The 18,561-nt window shown below is 38.4% G+C and overlaps 1 protein-coding gene across 2 annotated transcripts in view; it reads right to left on the reverse strand.

Moving 5' to 3' along the window:
* Positions 1-1,091: 1,091 nt before the first annotated feature.
* arntl1a (aryl hydrocarbon receptor nuclear translocator-like 1a) overlaps positions 1,092-18,561 on the reverse strand; it is a 40,353-nt gene continuing 22,883 nt past the window's right edge. Inside the window, exons 7-20 of one of the 2 annotated variants that reach the window (XM_040132629.1) lie at positions 18,486-18,515; positions 17,841-17,998; positions 12,376-12,455; positions 12,007-12,099; positions 11,331-11,448; positions 10,846-10,995; positions 8,786-9,032; positions 7,196-7,302; positions 6,910-7,060; positions 6,693-6,772; positions 6,412-6,520; positions 5,649-5,742; positions 2,781-2,874; positions 1,092-2,673 (exon numbers count right to left, since the gene is read on the reverse strand). In XM_040132629.1, the coding sequence (XP_039988563.1) occupies positions 2,516-2,673; positions 2,781-2,874; positions 5,649-5,742; positions 6,412-6,520; positions 6,693-6,772; positions 6,910-7,060; positions 7,196-7,302; positions 8,786-9,032; positions 10,846-10,995; positions 11,331-11,448; positions 12,007-12,099; positions 12,376-12,455; positions 17,841-17,998; positions 18,486-18,515 (1,669 nt within the window). In that variant the 3' untranslated portion in view covers positions 1,092-2,515. The remainder of the gene's footprint in view (positions 2,674-2,780; positions 2,875-5,648; positions 5,743-6,411; positions 6,521-6,692; positions 6,773-6,909; positions 7,061-7,195; positions 7,303-8,785; positions 9,033-10,845; positions 10,996-11,330; positions 11,449-12,006; positions 12,100-12,375; positions 12,456-17,840; positions 17,999-18,485; positions 18,516-18,561) is intronic. The other variant, XM_040132630.1, reaches the window with a different exon arrangement.

Below are 18,561 nucleotides of genomic sequence, written 5' to 3' on the forward strand. Positions count from 1 at the left end.
CAAATATAAGATTAACTGAAATATTTTTTAAAAATCCACATAATGTAAATTTGTAATTGTTGAAGTAGAATTAAACACAGGGGTGTTTGATTTTATTTTAACTTCTCCCAACCCCAGCCAAACAAGTTAGAGGGGCACCTTTTCCTATTTTCTGAGGCTAAATTCAAGCCCAGATACTCACAACAGAGTTAGGACAGTTGTTAAATACTCTTATCAAAAAGGCAAAGCAATACTGTCTCAGGGCCTGTTCTGAATCAGAAAACTGATCCAGTAAGTTCTCCTGTTAAGGAAATGGAGTTTAGTAATTGACAGTCTAACTGCATCTTAAGTGCTTCACATGGTGTGGTCGGAAGACGTGTAGGTAAACATCCTGTGAACCAGACCACTAAGTTTTTATGTCAACACACACTGATGTTAATTAGCCTGCCAGCATGTGTTTAGCTGTAGAAAGCAGTGTGTTAGGAGCAGAACTCAGTAAAATGGCAGTAAAAATCATTTCCTCATGGAGGAGCACTTGAATTGTCTTGGTTTGCAGTTGAATCTCTTTTGAAACTGGAAAATGTCCAGAGTGGGAAATCGAGTGTGCCTTTACAGCCATGAAAACACACCTGCGCACTGAGCTGCTGCTCTCACCAGCTTAAGTTGAACTAATTTTCTCCATTAAAGTCTGATTATTTGTTGCAACAGTCTTGACAGCATCACTACTGCTGTTCACTGTTATCCTGCTGGATGCTCATTATCAACACTATGAAGACTTCCAGTAATTTTGCAGCTAAAACATGCAGGAGAACACACACAAGAGAACAAAGCAGTTGACGGCTTCACAGGTCCAAAAGTACTTTCTCCACATACACAACCATTATAAAAGCAATGATTGGAAATGAAGATTTTTTTTTTCTGATAGTCAGAAACATTCTAATATGTCTTACAATAATCAGAATTTAAGCATTTTGGTAAAATAAAAATTGGAAAAGTGTCAAAGAACCAAATCTGCAAATTATTTTCTTGCCATTCACATGTGCAGGAAGTCAGTCAGCTTAGTCAGATAAGGACTCCGATTCACATGCTCTATTGGCCAAGAAACACGCAAATTCAAGCTCATATAACATTTATTCAACTATGGTCTTTCATGTTTGTCTGTTTGGATCAAATCACATTTTTGGATCACACCCAATTAACCCCAGGTCTTCTTGGACCAAGTCTGAAGCCTGAACTGAGTGTCCTCAGGTCCCCTTTCAGACCAGGCTAGGTTGCAATGGTTGGTTTCGGATGGGGTCCATACTTGGACTGAAGATGTCTACTAAGCAGGTCATATGAATCACCGGACGCAACAAGCAAGAGCTTCTTGTGTATTATTTTTGGATAGCTTTAAAATTTATCATCACAAACTTATTCTTACAGAACTACTGTGAGTGCTGTCAGTTTTTTTTAGTTTTGCTTAAAATTAATGTTTCAAACTCTGTTTCAAACTCAGGAAAAATACAGAATCTGATTTACTCTTCTGGGAAAATATTATTTAGTGAATATAAGCTTTAGAGTAGCTTGGAGAAAAAGTTGTTAATGTTCATGTTAGTTAAGGAAACATTAGCTAGGTGTTTTTTTTCCAAATAGGATTTTCTCATTATTTAAAAGAACTGAAATACACCCGCTTGTGGAATTTTGGGAATAACGCACTTCTAAGTGTCTTCCAAGCAAATCTCCAAAGGATAACTGCTGTGTATTAATTTCCCATGTTGGAGATCAGCTGGCTAAAATGGCCATTTTCGGTGGAGTGCACCATAGCCGTGTTTGTATGGTATCAACGTCCTACAAGGAGAATAGCATACAGTTACAGATGTTGAGAGGGCTTTGGTAGGAGGCAGACATCAAATGCTCTCCACCCCAACACCACATTTCACCCCACATCAAACTTCAACCACTGTCCGTGAAGGTCTCAGGAGTCCTGTGTTGGCTATGGGTTGGCTGATACCTGGCAATGACAAGGCCCAGAACCACTGTTCTGGACCTTGATCAGTCCATCAGCAGACATGTTAGCACCGCAGACCTATAACTTATGATTCCATTTGCTGAACTGTTTTTAGAGTAATGGTCCGTCATCGTGGCAATGTTAGAGAACCCCTCATCTACAGACAACTATAACACTGCAAACATCATCTTAACACATCATCTGGACCAGCATTTTTATATAATAATCCATCGTTTTGCCCCAATGAAATGCAGGTCAACTTACATGGAATTATGAGTTAAAAAGTAGGAGTGAAATCTGAACAGTAATGAGAGCCATCCAGACGGAACTGCAGTAAATAACATTAAGAGAAATAGTCTCTTTTCTGTAAGGAAAAATCTTAGAATTTAAATTAAAAAAATCATTTGTTAAGATGAACATTTTTTGAAGTGTAGCTGTGTGCAGAGGGCAGGAAACATGGCAGCCAGAATTCAACCTGACCAAACTCTCTCCATCAGTAGCTCTGGTGCTCAGAGTCTCTCTCTCTCTATTTCTTCCCTTCCAGCTTCCTCACAAAGGCCAAGGCAGGTCGCTGAAGTCAACGGGGCCGCCCAGGCCAGCATCTGCCTCCAACAGGGACATGATGACCGCCATGGCCGCCTCGTCATTGCTGGGGCTGCTGGAACCGGGCTCGTCCATGATGTCTATGCTCAGGTGGGAGTTGTCGCCTGGATGGAGGATAAAGTCATTGACAAAATGTTTAGAAAAAGGAAAAAAGCAAAGTAAACTCAGTAAGTCAGTAAGAAAGTCTGCTTAGTGTGTGTGTCTGACTCACTCATGATTGACTGGTTGGAGTAGGGGTAGCCTACAGAATCAGGTCCAGGAAGGATCCCTGTACTCGGCAGCTCGGGTGTCCCTCCATTCTGAATCTATCGAGGTGACACACATATACACACATATCAGTTTACTGTGAAAACAAATCAGTTTCAACCTGAACTGAAAATATTTCCATTCTGTCTTCCATTACCTTTGTTTGTCCACAAAGAATATACAATGACACTCATGGGAAAGACATGACAGTCTCACATGTGGATCATCCATATCATCCTCAACATTACTAACCTAACATCACTATTTTATGAAAAATTAGAGAGAAGAATTATAAAGGTAGCAAATAATTTTACTAATATGGTATATGACTTATTTGATTCCCTGGGGGGAAATTCACGTTACAGCAGCAGAGGAAACAGGTGGGAGAGAGATAAAAAATTATTTGAATAAACTAAAATAAAATAAGAAATTAAGGAAATGAAATAAAGGACTTTTCCGTACCTTAGATAATATACATGAAAATGTATATTATCTGTATTATCTTGTGAAAATAATGTGCCAAATACATAAGTGCCAAATAGTTTCTGAAAGCCTTATATCAGTACTGTACTAACCTCACCAGAGTCATACTAAAGTAGAAACAAGTAACTGTTGTTGACCCAATTAGCAGAGAAAGGTACACAGAATGATCTAATATCTTGAGACCTTAAGCAGACTGACAGAAAGAACACGACTGACACACCAGTTTCACATAACTATAGGAGTTCCCCCTTCAGCAAAATACCCAGATTTGCTCAGCTTTGAGACAAATCTATCTCTAACCATTAAGCTTTTTTATTGGCAGAGAGCAATGTACAAAACCTGTAGGTCTGAAATCACTCCCCCATTCACTACATCCTATATATCAAACCTTCAGCAGTTTATAGTGAGCAGTAAATTGAGATTTCAGACACGTATGCAAAAATTCGTCATTTGCTATGCAACTCTAAACCACTGAAAGGTTTAGAGTTGCATAGCTGTAATTTTCACATCAATACTGTAAATGCAGTGCATTGTTAGCAGAAAATACTGTAATTTAAACTTTTGAGTTGTCAAACTTACATGTTTCTCAAAAAGCAGTTGCACTTCTCTTTTAACGCTGTCTACACAGGTCAGGTAATGGCTTGCGTTTAATTCTTGCTTTACATGTGCAACTGTGAAAAGAAGCGCCTCTTTAGACTTCAAGTCCTTTTCTTCCGTTTTCCATGCAGAACTACAGCGTTTGTGTATTGGGGTCTGAGCACTGCCCAAACCCCGATGACCTACATTGGCTTGAGAAAGTATTCCGACCCCTTCACGTTTTGCACATTTTATTGTGTTGTAGATTTAATTGTCAACTGATAAAAATGACATTTTTTCTTTACTCAATAACCCATAATGACAAAGTGAAAAAATGATTTTCGATTTTTTGCAAATTTATTAAAAATCAACTAGAATTACTGCCTCACAGTTGTACGCCTCCAACAACCAGTCAAGTTGCAGTTTACATCTATATCTTTCAAGACTCATATAATATATGTATTGAGGACTTTGAAAGAATTTTATAATATATGAATAAAATTGATTTTATTTTACTTTGTTAAGCTTTGTTGTTTTTGTTGTTCTGTATGTCTTCTGCATGAGCGTGTAAGTTCATTGAGGGAAACAAAAGATTATAAGATTAGTGTGACTAAGTCAGTATCCAATCAAATGTGAAATATGGTCAAAATCTCTCCTTCTGTTTTTGAGGTATGGTATTGAATAATGGTCAGAAAACCGTTTTTGCATAACATTATGATGTCACAGTGAAGTTGACCTTTGACCTTGTGAATATAAAACGTCCCACTTCATCATTTTATCGTATTAAAACATTTGTGTGAAATTTTGTCATAATTAGCATATTAATTTTAGTTATGGACAAAAACGGGTTTTCGTTCAGTCACGGGGACACTTTGACCTCCAAATTCTAATTAGTTCATCCTTGAGTCCAAGTCGATGTTTGTGCAAGATGTTATTCAATTCCCTCCAGGCATTCTTGATATATCACGTTCACAAGAATGGGACAGACATGAGGCCACAGTGACCTTGACCTTTGACGTTTGACCACCAAACTCTAATTAGTTCATCATTGAGTCCAAAGGCCTTTCTCAATCTGCTTTCTTCTCTGTACTTGTGTTCTTATGGACTTGTGAAACGTCATCAGTCAAAGCCCAATTACTGCTCCAATTCAAAGTCCACATCATTGAAATGACAACCTGCCTCTAATAAAGTTAAGTCCATAAGTAAGGGCCATAATGAGACTTAGCTGTTGTATGGTAGTGTACTATCTGAAAGCTGCTGTTTGCACTTGTTTGCCAAGGAACATGTAAGATCACTCAACAATGACTGTGTCAGCAAGAACACAGAGTGGTGAGTCAAAAAGCGATCCAGCTGATCATGTCCCATTCAGTAGTTGGAATCTTCCCGTTAAAAAAAAATTAATTTTTATGATATGCATGACTTTTAATCAGCTTAATAGTTCTGAGTTGGGAAATCCAGTATTTGAAGCACCGATTTCATGAAAAAAGAAGGTATGCAAAGTAAGTAGGCTATACACATTATTCCATATATTTAATCAATGTATCATATCTTCTGCAGTGCATCTCATTTTAATTAGGCTGCCATTCAAAACTGCAGTATTTCTGCATTCTCAGTATAAATAAAAGGGGACTAAAAACTAAATGTAAATGATTTCAATAAGAGATCTGAAAGGATTTAGATTCTAAGCAGATTTGATACTGAAGTCATATTTGACAAAATGCTATTAAACCCCAACCATATGAACGAAGCCATGTGTATGTATGTAGTGTATTACCTTCTTGCCCCCTGGGGAGCAGGTGTCGGGTGGAGGGGTGCTGGTGATGTTTAGAGGGCTAGAGCCACAGCTGGAGGGAGAGGATCCTCGAATCCTGAGAGAGAGACAGATGGTTGCAGTGATTCTGAAATGGACTTCACATTCACATATAGTATTACACATCTGATCTCCTAATCAGCAACCTGAACTGCAGAAATCCTGCACTGAATCACAGTTTTTTATTCCAACTTGCATAAGAGCTACAAACACCCAGATCCAAAGACAAATGACCTACATGCTACGCATTTTTAACATTTGTACTGGAATTTGTCAGCGTTCCCTTGACAATAGGTAGATATTACATCTATCAGATGATACCACTTGTGTAATTTTGGCAGTGCAGTAACTATCTGAGTCACCATTAGCCTGGATTCAAAACTTAGCGGGAGAGCCTGCAGTGTGAACAGACTGTCTTATTTTAGACTTGTGGGTCTTCTTCATTTTAGACTCATGTTTTTCAAATGAACAGAAATTAGTTAATACATAAAATATGAAATTTTGTGTAAAAGGTAAATTCCTGAACACTATATGTCATGTGGTTTTCAAACGTGTACGGTTGGTTTCTTATATCTGCTAAATCATGCCATTACATCTCTTTGTGTCACCTCTATCACAATAATCTACATTAAAAATTAGACCACAGGTATTTTCCAGTGTAGGATCAACAGACTTCTTAGTTTCGATGGTTTTGAGATTGAAATACACCAATTTCAGCTCCTCTGACCTCTGGATCTCCATCACTTCCTCTGCGATCATACGTCCAATCTTGCCGGCTCCCGCTCTTGTGCCACCTGGGATGCCAGGCACCGTCTGCAGCGCCCGCCTTCCCCCACCTACCAATCAAACAGCAATCAGGAAAAGGAGATTTTATTCAATGTGAAGAATAAACAATTCACAGCGTGGGATGAATGACAGGAGTTGTGGTTTTTTTTTTTGATAAATTAGCCAAATCTGAAGGAGTGATCGTTTTTTTTTTAAAAAAAAAAGGTTTAAGTAGTAATTTACCATCTGAGGTGAGAACACTGTCCATACTCTGGGGTGAGGCAGCAGATTGAGGGTAGTCTGATCCTTCCATCATAGGACACCTGGAGGAAAAAACACTTGTGGAAATGTTCTGATATTTCACAGCCAAGTGTTTACATATTAAAAAATCTGGATAAACTCAACTCAACTAAAATAAATGAGTTTTAGAGGTGTGTGTTTTATGTCATCTGGTACTTACGACACAACAGTGTTTGTGGAGACGATATACTCCACCTCCTTGGTCCAGGGGTTCATGAAGCTGAACCATCGGCTTCTCAGCGTGATGAAGGAGCCATCTTTGATCTTGAATTTGTAACAGTTGGTGTTGATCTTCTCTCTCATCTGCAGCACTATGAGCAGAGCAGTTAACATAGTAAGTACATAATGAGTAAAAAAAACACAGAGAAAACATTATTCATTAATTAACGGTTTCAATCATTTCTCTATTACACTCTCAGTTATTTTGTCTGTCTCTCAACAGGTACCTTGTCTGTGGCACTCTGCCAGGTGGCCGATGTCGTCCTGGTGGAAATACTCATAGAAAGAGGTCCCCAGCAGCTCCTGGGGAAGGTAGGCTAGGATGGCTGTGGCTCTGGAGGAACAGACAGACACAGAGGTTTGATTTACTAGCAGCTATTATTGTGTGGCTCCTCACAACCATGAAAAAGTGAAAGAAAGCAAAGAAGTTCTCAAAATATTGACCTGCAGCAAAAGCACCTCTTATTTAGTGTTTCCCATTAATAATCTTAGCTATTTTCTAATATTAGGGCACGTGTTGAATTCAGGTCATTTAGAATGGGCAAAATCAGACAGATACAGATAGCATCCACCATCGAAAGACTTAAACATTTCAATATGAGCACACACGCTCAATCATGTAAACTCATTTTTCCTGCATAAGGCATTTAAATCAAACCACCTTCAACAAATCCTGACTATTTTTGCAAAACTAAAACTTATTTCCAGGGCATTTTGTTAACTTCATCACAGCAAACTATAATTGCAACAGTGGAAGTACTATACTGCGGCAGTAGGTGTAAAGACAATATAACTTGCTAACTAGCACTAGCATATTGCTTAATATTAACAACAAGCAATACATTTGCAGGGTTGCAACTACACAGAATGTTGCAAAATACTGTTTATTGTGATACTAAAATATGACAATATGCATCAGGAGCAGTATAATGGATTGTAATTCTAAAACTAAATCTTATCAGTTATGGCATCCATAATCATCTAATGTCCTGCATAAATTAAATGCCAGAAGATACAAATGAACGTCATCTATTAACTGAAATTTCACAGGTCTTAATTGCTGCCTGAAAGCTTGTTGTCTTAAAAATGTCCTACTCTAGAAATTTAAAAACAGCTACTGTATGGTTTAAGAAATTATCCTATTTGCATTTTGCACTAAAGCCTTTTCACTGTTCTGATTTCTCAAAGATGTAAGAAGGGGGAGGGGGAAAAAATAAAGTACATTGACATGATTTTTTACAGGGTTTTCCTTCTATCAGGAGGAAAGAGCAAACAACATAGGGGTAGTCAGAGCACCACTGTTATGGATAATGTAGTTTCTGTTGGTGACTTTCACTTGAATGCACTGTTGGTATTTGCTGATATTTCAAAACATGCCCATATGAATGCCCATTTTTTGGATTCTTAGATCTGAGTCAAACCTGTGTCACTAACATGGATCAGTGTCAGTGCACTAAATCAGTTACCATCAAACAGCTTCTCATTTTAGGCAGCTATAGTTCTATAGCTGCCATTCTTACATACAAAAAACAAAATCAGTTCCACTTGTTACTACTCCATCTATACACTTTAAACAGATCATTTTGGATCGCTGTCCTGATTTCTAATATTTTGCCCAGGGGCAACACAATATTATAAACATATGTCTGAGTACAAATTGATTGAATTCAACACCACCACAGAGGATATGTGGCCTCAAAAATTTGCTTTGGATGTGGCACATGTTGAACTTAGTCCTATTAAAAAAATCAAGGTTAATTTGGTCACAGATGAAGTACCACCCTGTTAAACCCTCTCCACACTCTATTGCGTCTCACCTTTGGTCAACAAAGACGAATTTGCCATCAATTGCGTGCCGGGAGACGTACTCTGTGGGCTTCACTCTGATGTCTGCCAGACTGGGCTGGGGGACAATGTGGGGGTGCAGGCGGCCGATGGCCACCAGGCAACTCAGGTTGCAGCCCTCATTGTCAGGTTCATTGTCTTCGTCAAGACCCATCTTGGTGGGAGGCCAGCTCTTCAGGTAGCCTGTGCTGTGGATGGTGCAGAAGCTCTTGCGGTCGGCTGTAAAGAGAGGGAGTGCTGAAGGTTATAACTAGAAATAAGAAATTATAGATTTAAAAATGAATCTAATATTATTTTTGTAGACAAAAATACTGTTCAAGACATTTAATGCATTTTCACATTTAAGGAATTCATACATAATCTGTATATTACCTTGTGATTGCAAAATTGTTTATTTAAAAAATCCACTAAATAAGAAAATCAACAACCATGATTAGTTACTATTTAAAAACTCTACTGCTTCACATGGGAGTAATATTCTTCCCTGCAGGAGATGTAAATAACCTTTGCAGCATATCTTGGATTTTCCCTTACATCAACTGTAACAGGAAGTCACTTAGAAAATGCTCAGGATAGGCTACATTCGATCATAACATTGAATTACTCCTTTCACAGTCCATGGTTTAAGATTAGGACACTAAATTATCTATGTTAATTTACAGTGAATAAGGGAATAAATAACAGTCTTGGTAGTTTAATCTCCTTCCAACAACTAAGGAGTTTGATATTTCCCAGTCTAAAGGCTTATCAACACTGGATTAATTTCAGTCCTGCTGTTCAGTTGTCCATCTAACATACCTACAAGAAGTGACCTGCAAGATTGGCCTGCAAAATCGAAAAACAGAAAGACTCTTAGGTGGCTACAAAAACATTTGAAGAAATGCTCATTTTTAAAGTCAGTTTGCTTCATGGGTTGTATTTACTTCTTCTTGCTTCAATGACACAAGGTCAAAAGCTAGTATATGGCTGGACCACGTATGTACAATGTGAGAAACTGAGGACGTAGTTGAAAACTGTTGTGGAACCGCTGTGAACAACTATTTTCAATGGAAAGTAGCTAAAGCCTGCTCCAAAAGTCGCTAAATGTCAGTGGATGACATAATACACTAATTAGCAAATTCATGATATCATCACCTCATAGCTGTATTCAGCCTAGTGTCAGCCGGTCTCAGCCCTTTATCTGTTTGCTTCTCTCCTACTCTCTTTGCTCACATATACTGTAATTTAACACAGGCGAATTCCAAATAAAACTATTCTCATTGACATGTTTTTCGTTTCTGTTGTCAGACAATGGAACAAGTATTAAACAGTGAATGAAATGCGGTCCATTAAGACAACATGTTAACCAGCAGTCACTTCCAATTTTATAACCACAATATTGTCTGACAAAATCACCATACACATTCATTAAAGACAACGGCTGTGCTGTGATTTGGGCTACATTTATTTGTAAAATGATCACTGGAGAGAAAGTTGTAAGGTCATTCATGTCTATGTCAGCTGCCGTGCGGTCACCTGAATGAGACTTACAGAGAGGTATGCCTGCATTGCTCCTGCATTGCCCCTTGCAGGGCAATAATAGTGACTCTCTTCTTTGGAAAGTAGCTAAGGTTTGTCCAAAAAGTTGCTAGATTTGTTGCTAGATGCTTTTTTGATAAAAAGTCACTAAAGGGGTCTGAAAAGTTGGTAAATCTAGCAAAAAATGCACTCAGTTGGCAACACAGCCTATAAACGCCCCCTGATGACGTAATAGAAACTGCAACAATTTGTTTTGAAAGAGTAACGCCCAGTGAGGAAACTCCAACACTTGGCTGTAACATCATCACTCAGTCACGCAGCATTCGGCTAACCAATGGTGTAACTTCATCACTTAGTCAATCAGTCAGTCAGACATTTACGTTTATAGGGCAGGCCTGGCTGTTACGGTCCATTCAAAAATGTTGCTGGTGTGTTGTTTGCAAGATTTTGTTTCTGACAGACCAGTTTGGTTAAATTAAGGCTAAGTAAATAAAAACAAAGAGCGATACTCAACCTTTTTTCTTTGAGCAGGTGGAGGGAAAGTCTTTATCTTCTACTTTGACAGAAGGCCTGTTGCACTTCATCCTGCAGAAAAATGACCGTCTGGCTCCAGAACAGAGTCTAGATGGACCGGGGGTGATATCTGTCTTCACTGGCAGACCAGCTGCAAATACAAACAACAGATAACATAGCAGCAGTTTTCAAAACTGTCTGAAATGTTGGAAGCTGAACCCCCCCCCCCCTTTTTTTGCATCATTCGGAAGACACTAAAATAACATTCGAGAAATGCATTCTAATAATCCATCAGACACTCCCATAATGAAATTCAAATATTCTTTATTTATTATGCATCATTTTTAAGTGTTGAATGATGCCCATTTCACCCATTTTTCCTCCAGATGTGTTTGCTGTCTTAAAATATACCAATTTTTCCATTAAGAAAATTTATTCAACCATATCTATACATTGATCCTCTCTAGGAGGAGAGTGCTTACTTACTTTTAGCATCAATGAGCCTCTCTCGTGGGGCCGTATCGGAAGAGGACAGCTGCTCTTTGACCTTGGCAATGTCCTTGGGGTGAAGGTAGTCAAACAGGCTCTGACCTATCAAGTCGTTCTAGAGACAGTAGGTGAGATATACGAGCGTGCAAGAGAGAGAAGACGGCAAATGAAGAGAGAGGAGAACAGAGGGAAAAAGGGAACATAAAAGTCTAGCAGGAGACATAAACAGTTTTGAAAAATATAAAACTAATGGCTTACAAAGTCTACTTCCACAAACAAATTTAAAGCAAAATTTAATTCTGAGTCATTGCTGAGATTAATGTTACTTACATTATTTGATATGGATTTTTTTTTTTTTTAAATCTGTAACTGAACTGCTGAGACGGACAGAATCAAGTAAGAAAGTTGCAATGATCTGCTGCTTGAATTTGATTACTGACGGTGATGAAATTCTGTTGATTTTTGAAAATACTTTTCATTTAATTTCTAAAACATACAAGGTCAACACTATGAACTACTGTATAATTTGCAGAGTAAGTGACAAAGAACACAGAGTTTTTCAATGATAAAGCATACTAGGACATTTTCATGGCTGAGTGGGTTGAAAATACCTAAGATGGCTAAATTAAAATATATTCGTCATGTCTGTGATGCTTAAACGTTGTCAGCATACCTGGCTATAGTTGAGTATTTTGTAGACTGATTCAGAAACAAAGAGAATCTTGCCACGATCACACCCAACCACAAACAGGAAACCATCAGCAGCCTGTTTTTTCAAACAAAAAAAATACTTATGGGCATTTTAACAACTGTATTTTCTTCATAAATAAAATCACTCAAAATATGAATTATATTAAAAATGGCTATTTTGGTCCAATATTAGAAAACACAATATGATTCAGCTCTATAATATTTAGTTTGAGGTGTTGAATACATAATTAAAAGACAAGACTGGCAATTAATGATACTGTCCATCTACATAAGCAATATACTTTAGACTCCATATCAGTGTTAGATGTCTAGTCCTTGGTTATGCACTCACCCTCAGTATCAAGTGCTTCAGTTCATCATCTGAGAGGAAGGAAGGTTTGTAGTTGGCCTCCGTGTATGGGTTGGCTGCACCTGCACACAACAGTAAACACAATACTCAGTTCTGTTGGTATTCAGACAGTTTGCGTTCTTCCTTAGATAAAATTTATAAAGAAGCTATTTTTGCAACTACAGTGGCGTGAAAATGTTTCGGCCCCCTGGTCAAAATTAATTTTACTGTAAATAGCTAAGCGAGTAAAACATGAACAAATTTCGAAAAGGCATAAAGTTAAAGATGACACATTTCTTTAATATTTTAAGCAAGATTACTTTTTCTATCTGTTAAATTTTCAAAATAACCGAAATGTTAAAGGGCCCCTACATGGTCAGTACTTAGTAACACTCTCTTTGACAAGTATCACAGCTTGTAAATGCTTTTTGTAGCCAGCTAAAAGTCTTTCAATTCTTGTTTGAGGGATTTCGCCCATTCTTCAATGCAAAAGGCTTCTAGTTATGTAAGATTCTTCGGCCGCCTTGAATGCACTGCTCTTTCGAAGTCTATCCATAGATTTCTGATGATGTTTAGGTTGGCGAACTGTGAGGGCCATGGCAAAACCGTGCGCCTTTTGAGGTAACCCATTGTGGATTTTGAGGTGTGTTTAGGATCATTATCCTGTTGTTAAAGCCATCCTGCTTTCATCTTCAGCTTTTTAGATAGTGTGTTGGTGTTGGCTCCCAGAATTTGCTGGTATTTAATTGAATCCATTCTCCCCTCTACCTGTGAAATGTTCCCTGTGCCAATGGCTGCAAAACAAGCCCTAAGCATGATCATTCCAACCCGTGCTTAACAGTTGGAGAGGTGTTCCCTCATGAAATTCTACACCCTTGTTTCTCCAAACATACCTTTGCGCATTACAGCCAAAAAGTTCTATTTTAACTTAATCTCTGTCCACAGGACTCATTTCCAAAATGTATCAGAATTTTAGATTTTCCTTTGTAAACTTGACGCTGAATTTTGTGGTGAGGATGCATTAAGGTTTTCTCTTCTATGAAGGTTATATTTGTGCAGGTGTTGCAGCACAGTAGAATAGTGCACCACCACTCCAGAATCTGCTAAAATCTTCCCGAAGGTCTTCTGCATTCAGACAGGGTTTTGATTTGCCTTTCTAGCAATCCTATTAGCAGTTCTCCCTGATAGTTTTCTTGGTCTTCCAGACCTCAATTTGACCTCCACCGTTCCTGTTAACTGCCATTTCTTAATTACATAACAAACTGAGGTGACGGTTACCTGAAAACGCTTTGCTATATTCGTATAGCCTTCTCCTGCTTTGTGGGCATAAATTATTTAAATTTCAGAGTGCTAGGCAGCTTCCTAGAGGACCCCATTGATTGTTGGAGCTAGATTTGGGGAGTCATTACTTATAAAGCTTTTAAATTTGCATCACTTGGCCTTTCCTAACAATGATTGTGGAAAAGCCATAGCCCTCAAAAGCTGATTAAGGGCTTAGATCTTGGTAAAAGTTATCTGAGCACTCGGGATGCCCAAACTTTTGTATGGAGCTCTTTTTTGTCACTCTAAAATTCTACCCAACAAAAATACACTAATTTTGCTTAAAATGTGTGTGAATGTTTCATCTCTTACTTTGTCTTTTGGAGATCAGTTCATCTTCTACTCACTTAACTATTCACAGTAACAGAAATTTTAACAAGGGGTGCCCAAACTTTTTCATGCCCCTGTAATTCTAGTAAGCAATGATGAATTTTGATGTTGACTTAAAAGTTGTATTGAGAAAGATTTATATTGCTCCAAATGTATAGATGTCTAACAGGCTTTCATAACCAATTCTCCATCCTTTACTCTTTTTTGGGAATAAGCCCTCCTCCCAACCCATTTTTAACTGTGATTAAAGTGATCATAACACATTTTATTCTCCATCAAGAAAAAACAAAAAACAAAGAAGTATTATGCTGCATTATTATAAATTCCCTCTTAAAGGTATAGTCAGTCATTCTAATCCAAGACACTTTCTGTCAAATGGAGTGAATATCCCTTCACTGTCTGTTCTGTGTGTGTGCTACTAAAAAAAAAAAAAAATCAAAAAAAAAAAAAAAAAAAAAAAAAAATCACACATCACTACCACAGCCAATCAGCAACAGGGGGCATTTGTGCTCGTGCACAAAGAAGAATGGATGAGATGGGGAGAGGGGCCAGTGGGAGCGAGAGACGGTAAATCTGGCACATGCTAATTTGCTGAATGCCACAACATAATCGCACTGTCAATAAGGAGAGATGGCTGAGAAACAACAAAAGAGGAGAAGGTCAGATGAACAAAAATTGAATTAGAATTACAGTCATGCGGTTTACATCCATGCCTGTCCACACTCATATAATATATGTCGTGGAAATTGTAGGAATAAAAGATATTAAGTGTAATTTATCATAATTAGAATATGAATTCTTGAGTTATGGCCACAGATGTGTTTTGTGAGGTCACAATGACCTTGACCACCAAATTCCAATCAGTTCATCATTGAGTTCAAGTGGACGTTTGTGCGGATGCAGACGGATGCAGAAGTTGCTCTGTTTTTTGCTTGACAGGTGTGTAAATAATTACTTTTGCTATGTTTCACAAAGCCAGTGGGTGAGTATTGTTTTGTCCCATTTACTAATGTTTGTGGTAGCTGATCCCAGCTGGGTAGTTAGCAAGCACGAACCTGTGTCACATTTGTGTGTCTGGTAATGCCCACCAATGTTCAGCTTTCTTTCTAGTTTGCCAAGATTTGGTGTTTGTTCAATGTTAGCTTTAGTAGCAGGAGAGTTATGAGTATCCCCATATGAGGCTGGTGTGCTGGCCTATGGGAAACAATCTCATCCTCTCTGTATGTTAGCTCAACAGCAGCAACTGTAGCAACAGTTTGCTAACCCACAACCTAGCTTACATTAGTTACTTTGCTAGTTGTCTTTGTGTTTGCTCTATAACATGGTATGTGTCCGTACAACGTGCAAAGGGTTTTATAGCCAAGAAGACCTAAAAACATAAATTTGATAGCACATTGGGATTATCTGGATGATGAATAATTCGAAATGCTATGACAAGGGACCTTCCTCGTTAGCTTTTCCACAAATTTCTTTTCTGTCACTGTAGTTTTGTAAAAACATTCTTAACTAACTCTCTAGTTTTTACTCCATTGTGTTTTGGTTGCTATGTTTGTGTGCATGTTGTTTGTTTGATGATGTTATGTATTATAATATATAACGTCTATATATTATATATTCAGCTATGAGTATCCACTTCCATGCCGTATAAGAAACTCTGAATTCCACCATATTTCTCTTTAAGTTAGCTACCTCAGTTATTAATGAAGGGAAGGGTGTATCTGCTTTCCTTTTGAGTTCAAATATTAACAATCTTTCTCCACAATCGCTTACTCCTCCTTCACTAACATGGCCTGTTTAATATCTGATTTGGCTATTAACTAATGAATATTTTCATTATTGATTAATCTGCCAGCTATTATATCTCAGATAATCATTTTGTCAGTCAAATCTCATAGCATAGTTAAAAAAAAGTGAATCAGAGGTTCCCAGAGCTGAAGATAATTAAAATAACTACTATTACCGCCCATGATTGAATGTCTCTGCCAACTTGTTAGGGCCTGAGCACCGTTGGTGCCAGGGCTGGAATGCTCCCTAGCAATGAAGGTGCAAAGACACTATTGTTTTTGTAGAGATTATAAGGGCCCATGCACCAGCAGATGCAGGGACCCTATTGAAACTGCTATGTTTATTAATAATGTCTTTAGGACAAATTAATTGCATTTTCGAGCGGCTAAAGGTGGTCAAAAAGTCACAAAACTTAGTACATGCGTCAGACATGGTGAAAATGTACACGTATTATGGGTCTTGTGCACGGCAAAATGGCTCAATAGCTTCCCCTACAATATTTCAATGAAGTAGCCCTCGTGGTACACATCACCTACATGTACTTAATTTGGTAGCCACATGTAAAATCCCCAGACGTACAAAAAAGCCTCTTGGAGCCATACCCTAAAACCAACAGGTGATCAGCCATTTTGAATTTAATTTGCAATTTTTGAGTAGTTTTTGCCATTTACAGGCGTTGTACTATAAATGAACTCCTCCTAGAGAACTGATTAGGTCGACTTCAGGTTGGGTCAGTGCAACCTAAAGACATTCATGATGCTAAATTGCGAAGCTTTTGAGTTTTCATTGAATGGCGGTTCGTGGCGCATTTATGAGGCCATTAGGATGCACGAAGTGTCACAAAAACTTGGTGTCACAAAAACTTTGCACCCATGTTCGAACTAGTAGGTATTTCGATTATTTATCGCAGTTGGGCATGGCACACCAGCTCTACAGAACCTCCTAATTAGTGGGTGCTTGAAAACTCATGAATCTTTGTACATGCATCAAAAGTGGAGTAATTTGATATCTAATATGGGTCTTGAGTGTGGCAAATGGCTCAAGTGTGCCCCCTAGAAATGTTCAACAAAGTCTCCCTTGCGGTACATTTCACCTAGATGTATGAAAACTGGTAGGGCTGTGTATCACATTTAGACTTAAAAAAAGGGTCTCTTTGAGTCATACCCTTAACTTTTGAATTTGGTGTGCAATTTTAGTGCATTTTTTTTGCCATACAGGCGTTTTACTTCAACAAAGTCATCCTAGAGAACTAACCAGATCAACTTCAAATTGGGTAAGTGCAATCTAAAGACCTTTGCGATGCTAAATTGTTAAGCTTTTTGGTTTTCGTTGTATGGCATGTTCACATCGTGGCGTTGAATTTCCATGTTTCACATGAAACAGGAAGTTCTTGTAACTTTAGCATCCATGGTCAAATCTACCCCAAACTTCACATCGTTGACAAGAGTCCCGGCTTGACGAGATCTATATGCCAATACTCAGTTATAGTTATAATGCCACCTGCTGGCAACAAAAAATGATGTTTTATAGTTCTATGTTTTCCTAGCGTGTGGAACAGATCCACCTCAAATGTGGTCAGAAAAGCCTCAAGACCTAGATGGTGCTTTATTGTGAACATTGTGAATTTTCATCAAACGCCTTTGTAATGCTAGCGGGGTGAATATCAATGTTTTGCCATTAAGCAGGAAATTGTTGTAACTCAAATACATATTGTCCAACCTTCCCCAAACTTCACAATTTTGACAAGAGTCCTCGCCTTCCCTGGACATCTAGAGGCCAGCATTCAGTTATAGTCACAGCACTACCTCCTGGTAACGAAAGTTTCTAAACTTTGATATACTGCTCCTAGCAGGTTGATCAGCTCCACCTCAAATGTGGTCAGCCATTTGAGGTGGATTTGAGGTGTTCCGTCAGTCCTTGATACAGTCTAAATTATCCTTAATAGTAGTTTACTGCACCAACCACAGCGTATCTATCCCCTCATACACTGAGCCATCTCTGAACATTCAGTGTTTTTACTAGCTCATCCTGACCTCTGAGCGTCTTCATGTGCTGGACAGCCATGCGCAGGACCGTCAGCTTGTCCAGCTTGCGGGACATGGCATTACAGGTGGGCACCAGTGACGCCAGTTCGTCAATGAAGCTGTTCATCTTGTCCCTGCGACGCTTCTCAATCTGGCTGTGAGCCTCTCTGTGGAGGAAGAAGCATTAAGAGACTATGAACATACAAAGATTAAGCTCCTTTTTCCCTTATTTTTGGAGTAAATCCAAATAAATATCTACAATAATCATTTGTAATAATAACACTATCTTCAATCTATCCTTTAGGACTCTAAGAACACATCCGAGGGTCTATCCAACTTGTCTGTGTCTATGCAACTTGTCTGTTCTGCCTACATTTAAATTGGCTACACTAGCAGCTACAGAAAGTACAGTTTTTCCATGCAAGCGAAAGAGAGCCTGTCATTAGCCATTAGGTATGCTCTTACAGTCCCTTAATTCCTCAATGTTTGGATCTGTACACCTCATTGTATAAAATTTTTAATAATCAACATACACAAAGCTCTGTCTGTCCCCAATCAGACAGCATGACATTTAATGTAATGTTAATAAAGTAAAATAGATTAGAAGGCAGGGGGGAATGAGAAAGTGAGAGAACGGAAAAGGAGTTTTTATACCTGGCATTTTTAATCCGGCCCTGTTGGTCACTGGAAAGACAAACAAAGAAATATTAGAGAGGGGAAAACGTCGAAA

Source organism: Xiphias gladius, chromosome 8 (assembly GCF_016859285.1).
Source record: "Xiphias gladius isolate SHS-SW01 ecotype Sanya breed wild chromosome 8, ASM1685928v1, whole genome shotgun sequence".
Classification (NCBI taxonomy): Eukaryota; Metazoa; Chordata; class Actinopteri; order Istiophoriformes; family Xiphiidae; genus Xiphias; species Xiphias gladius.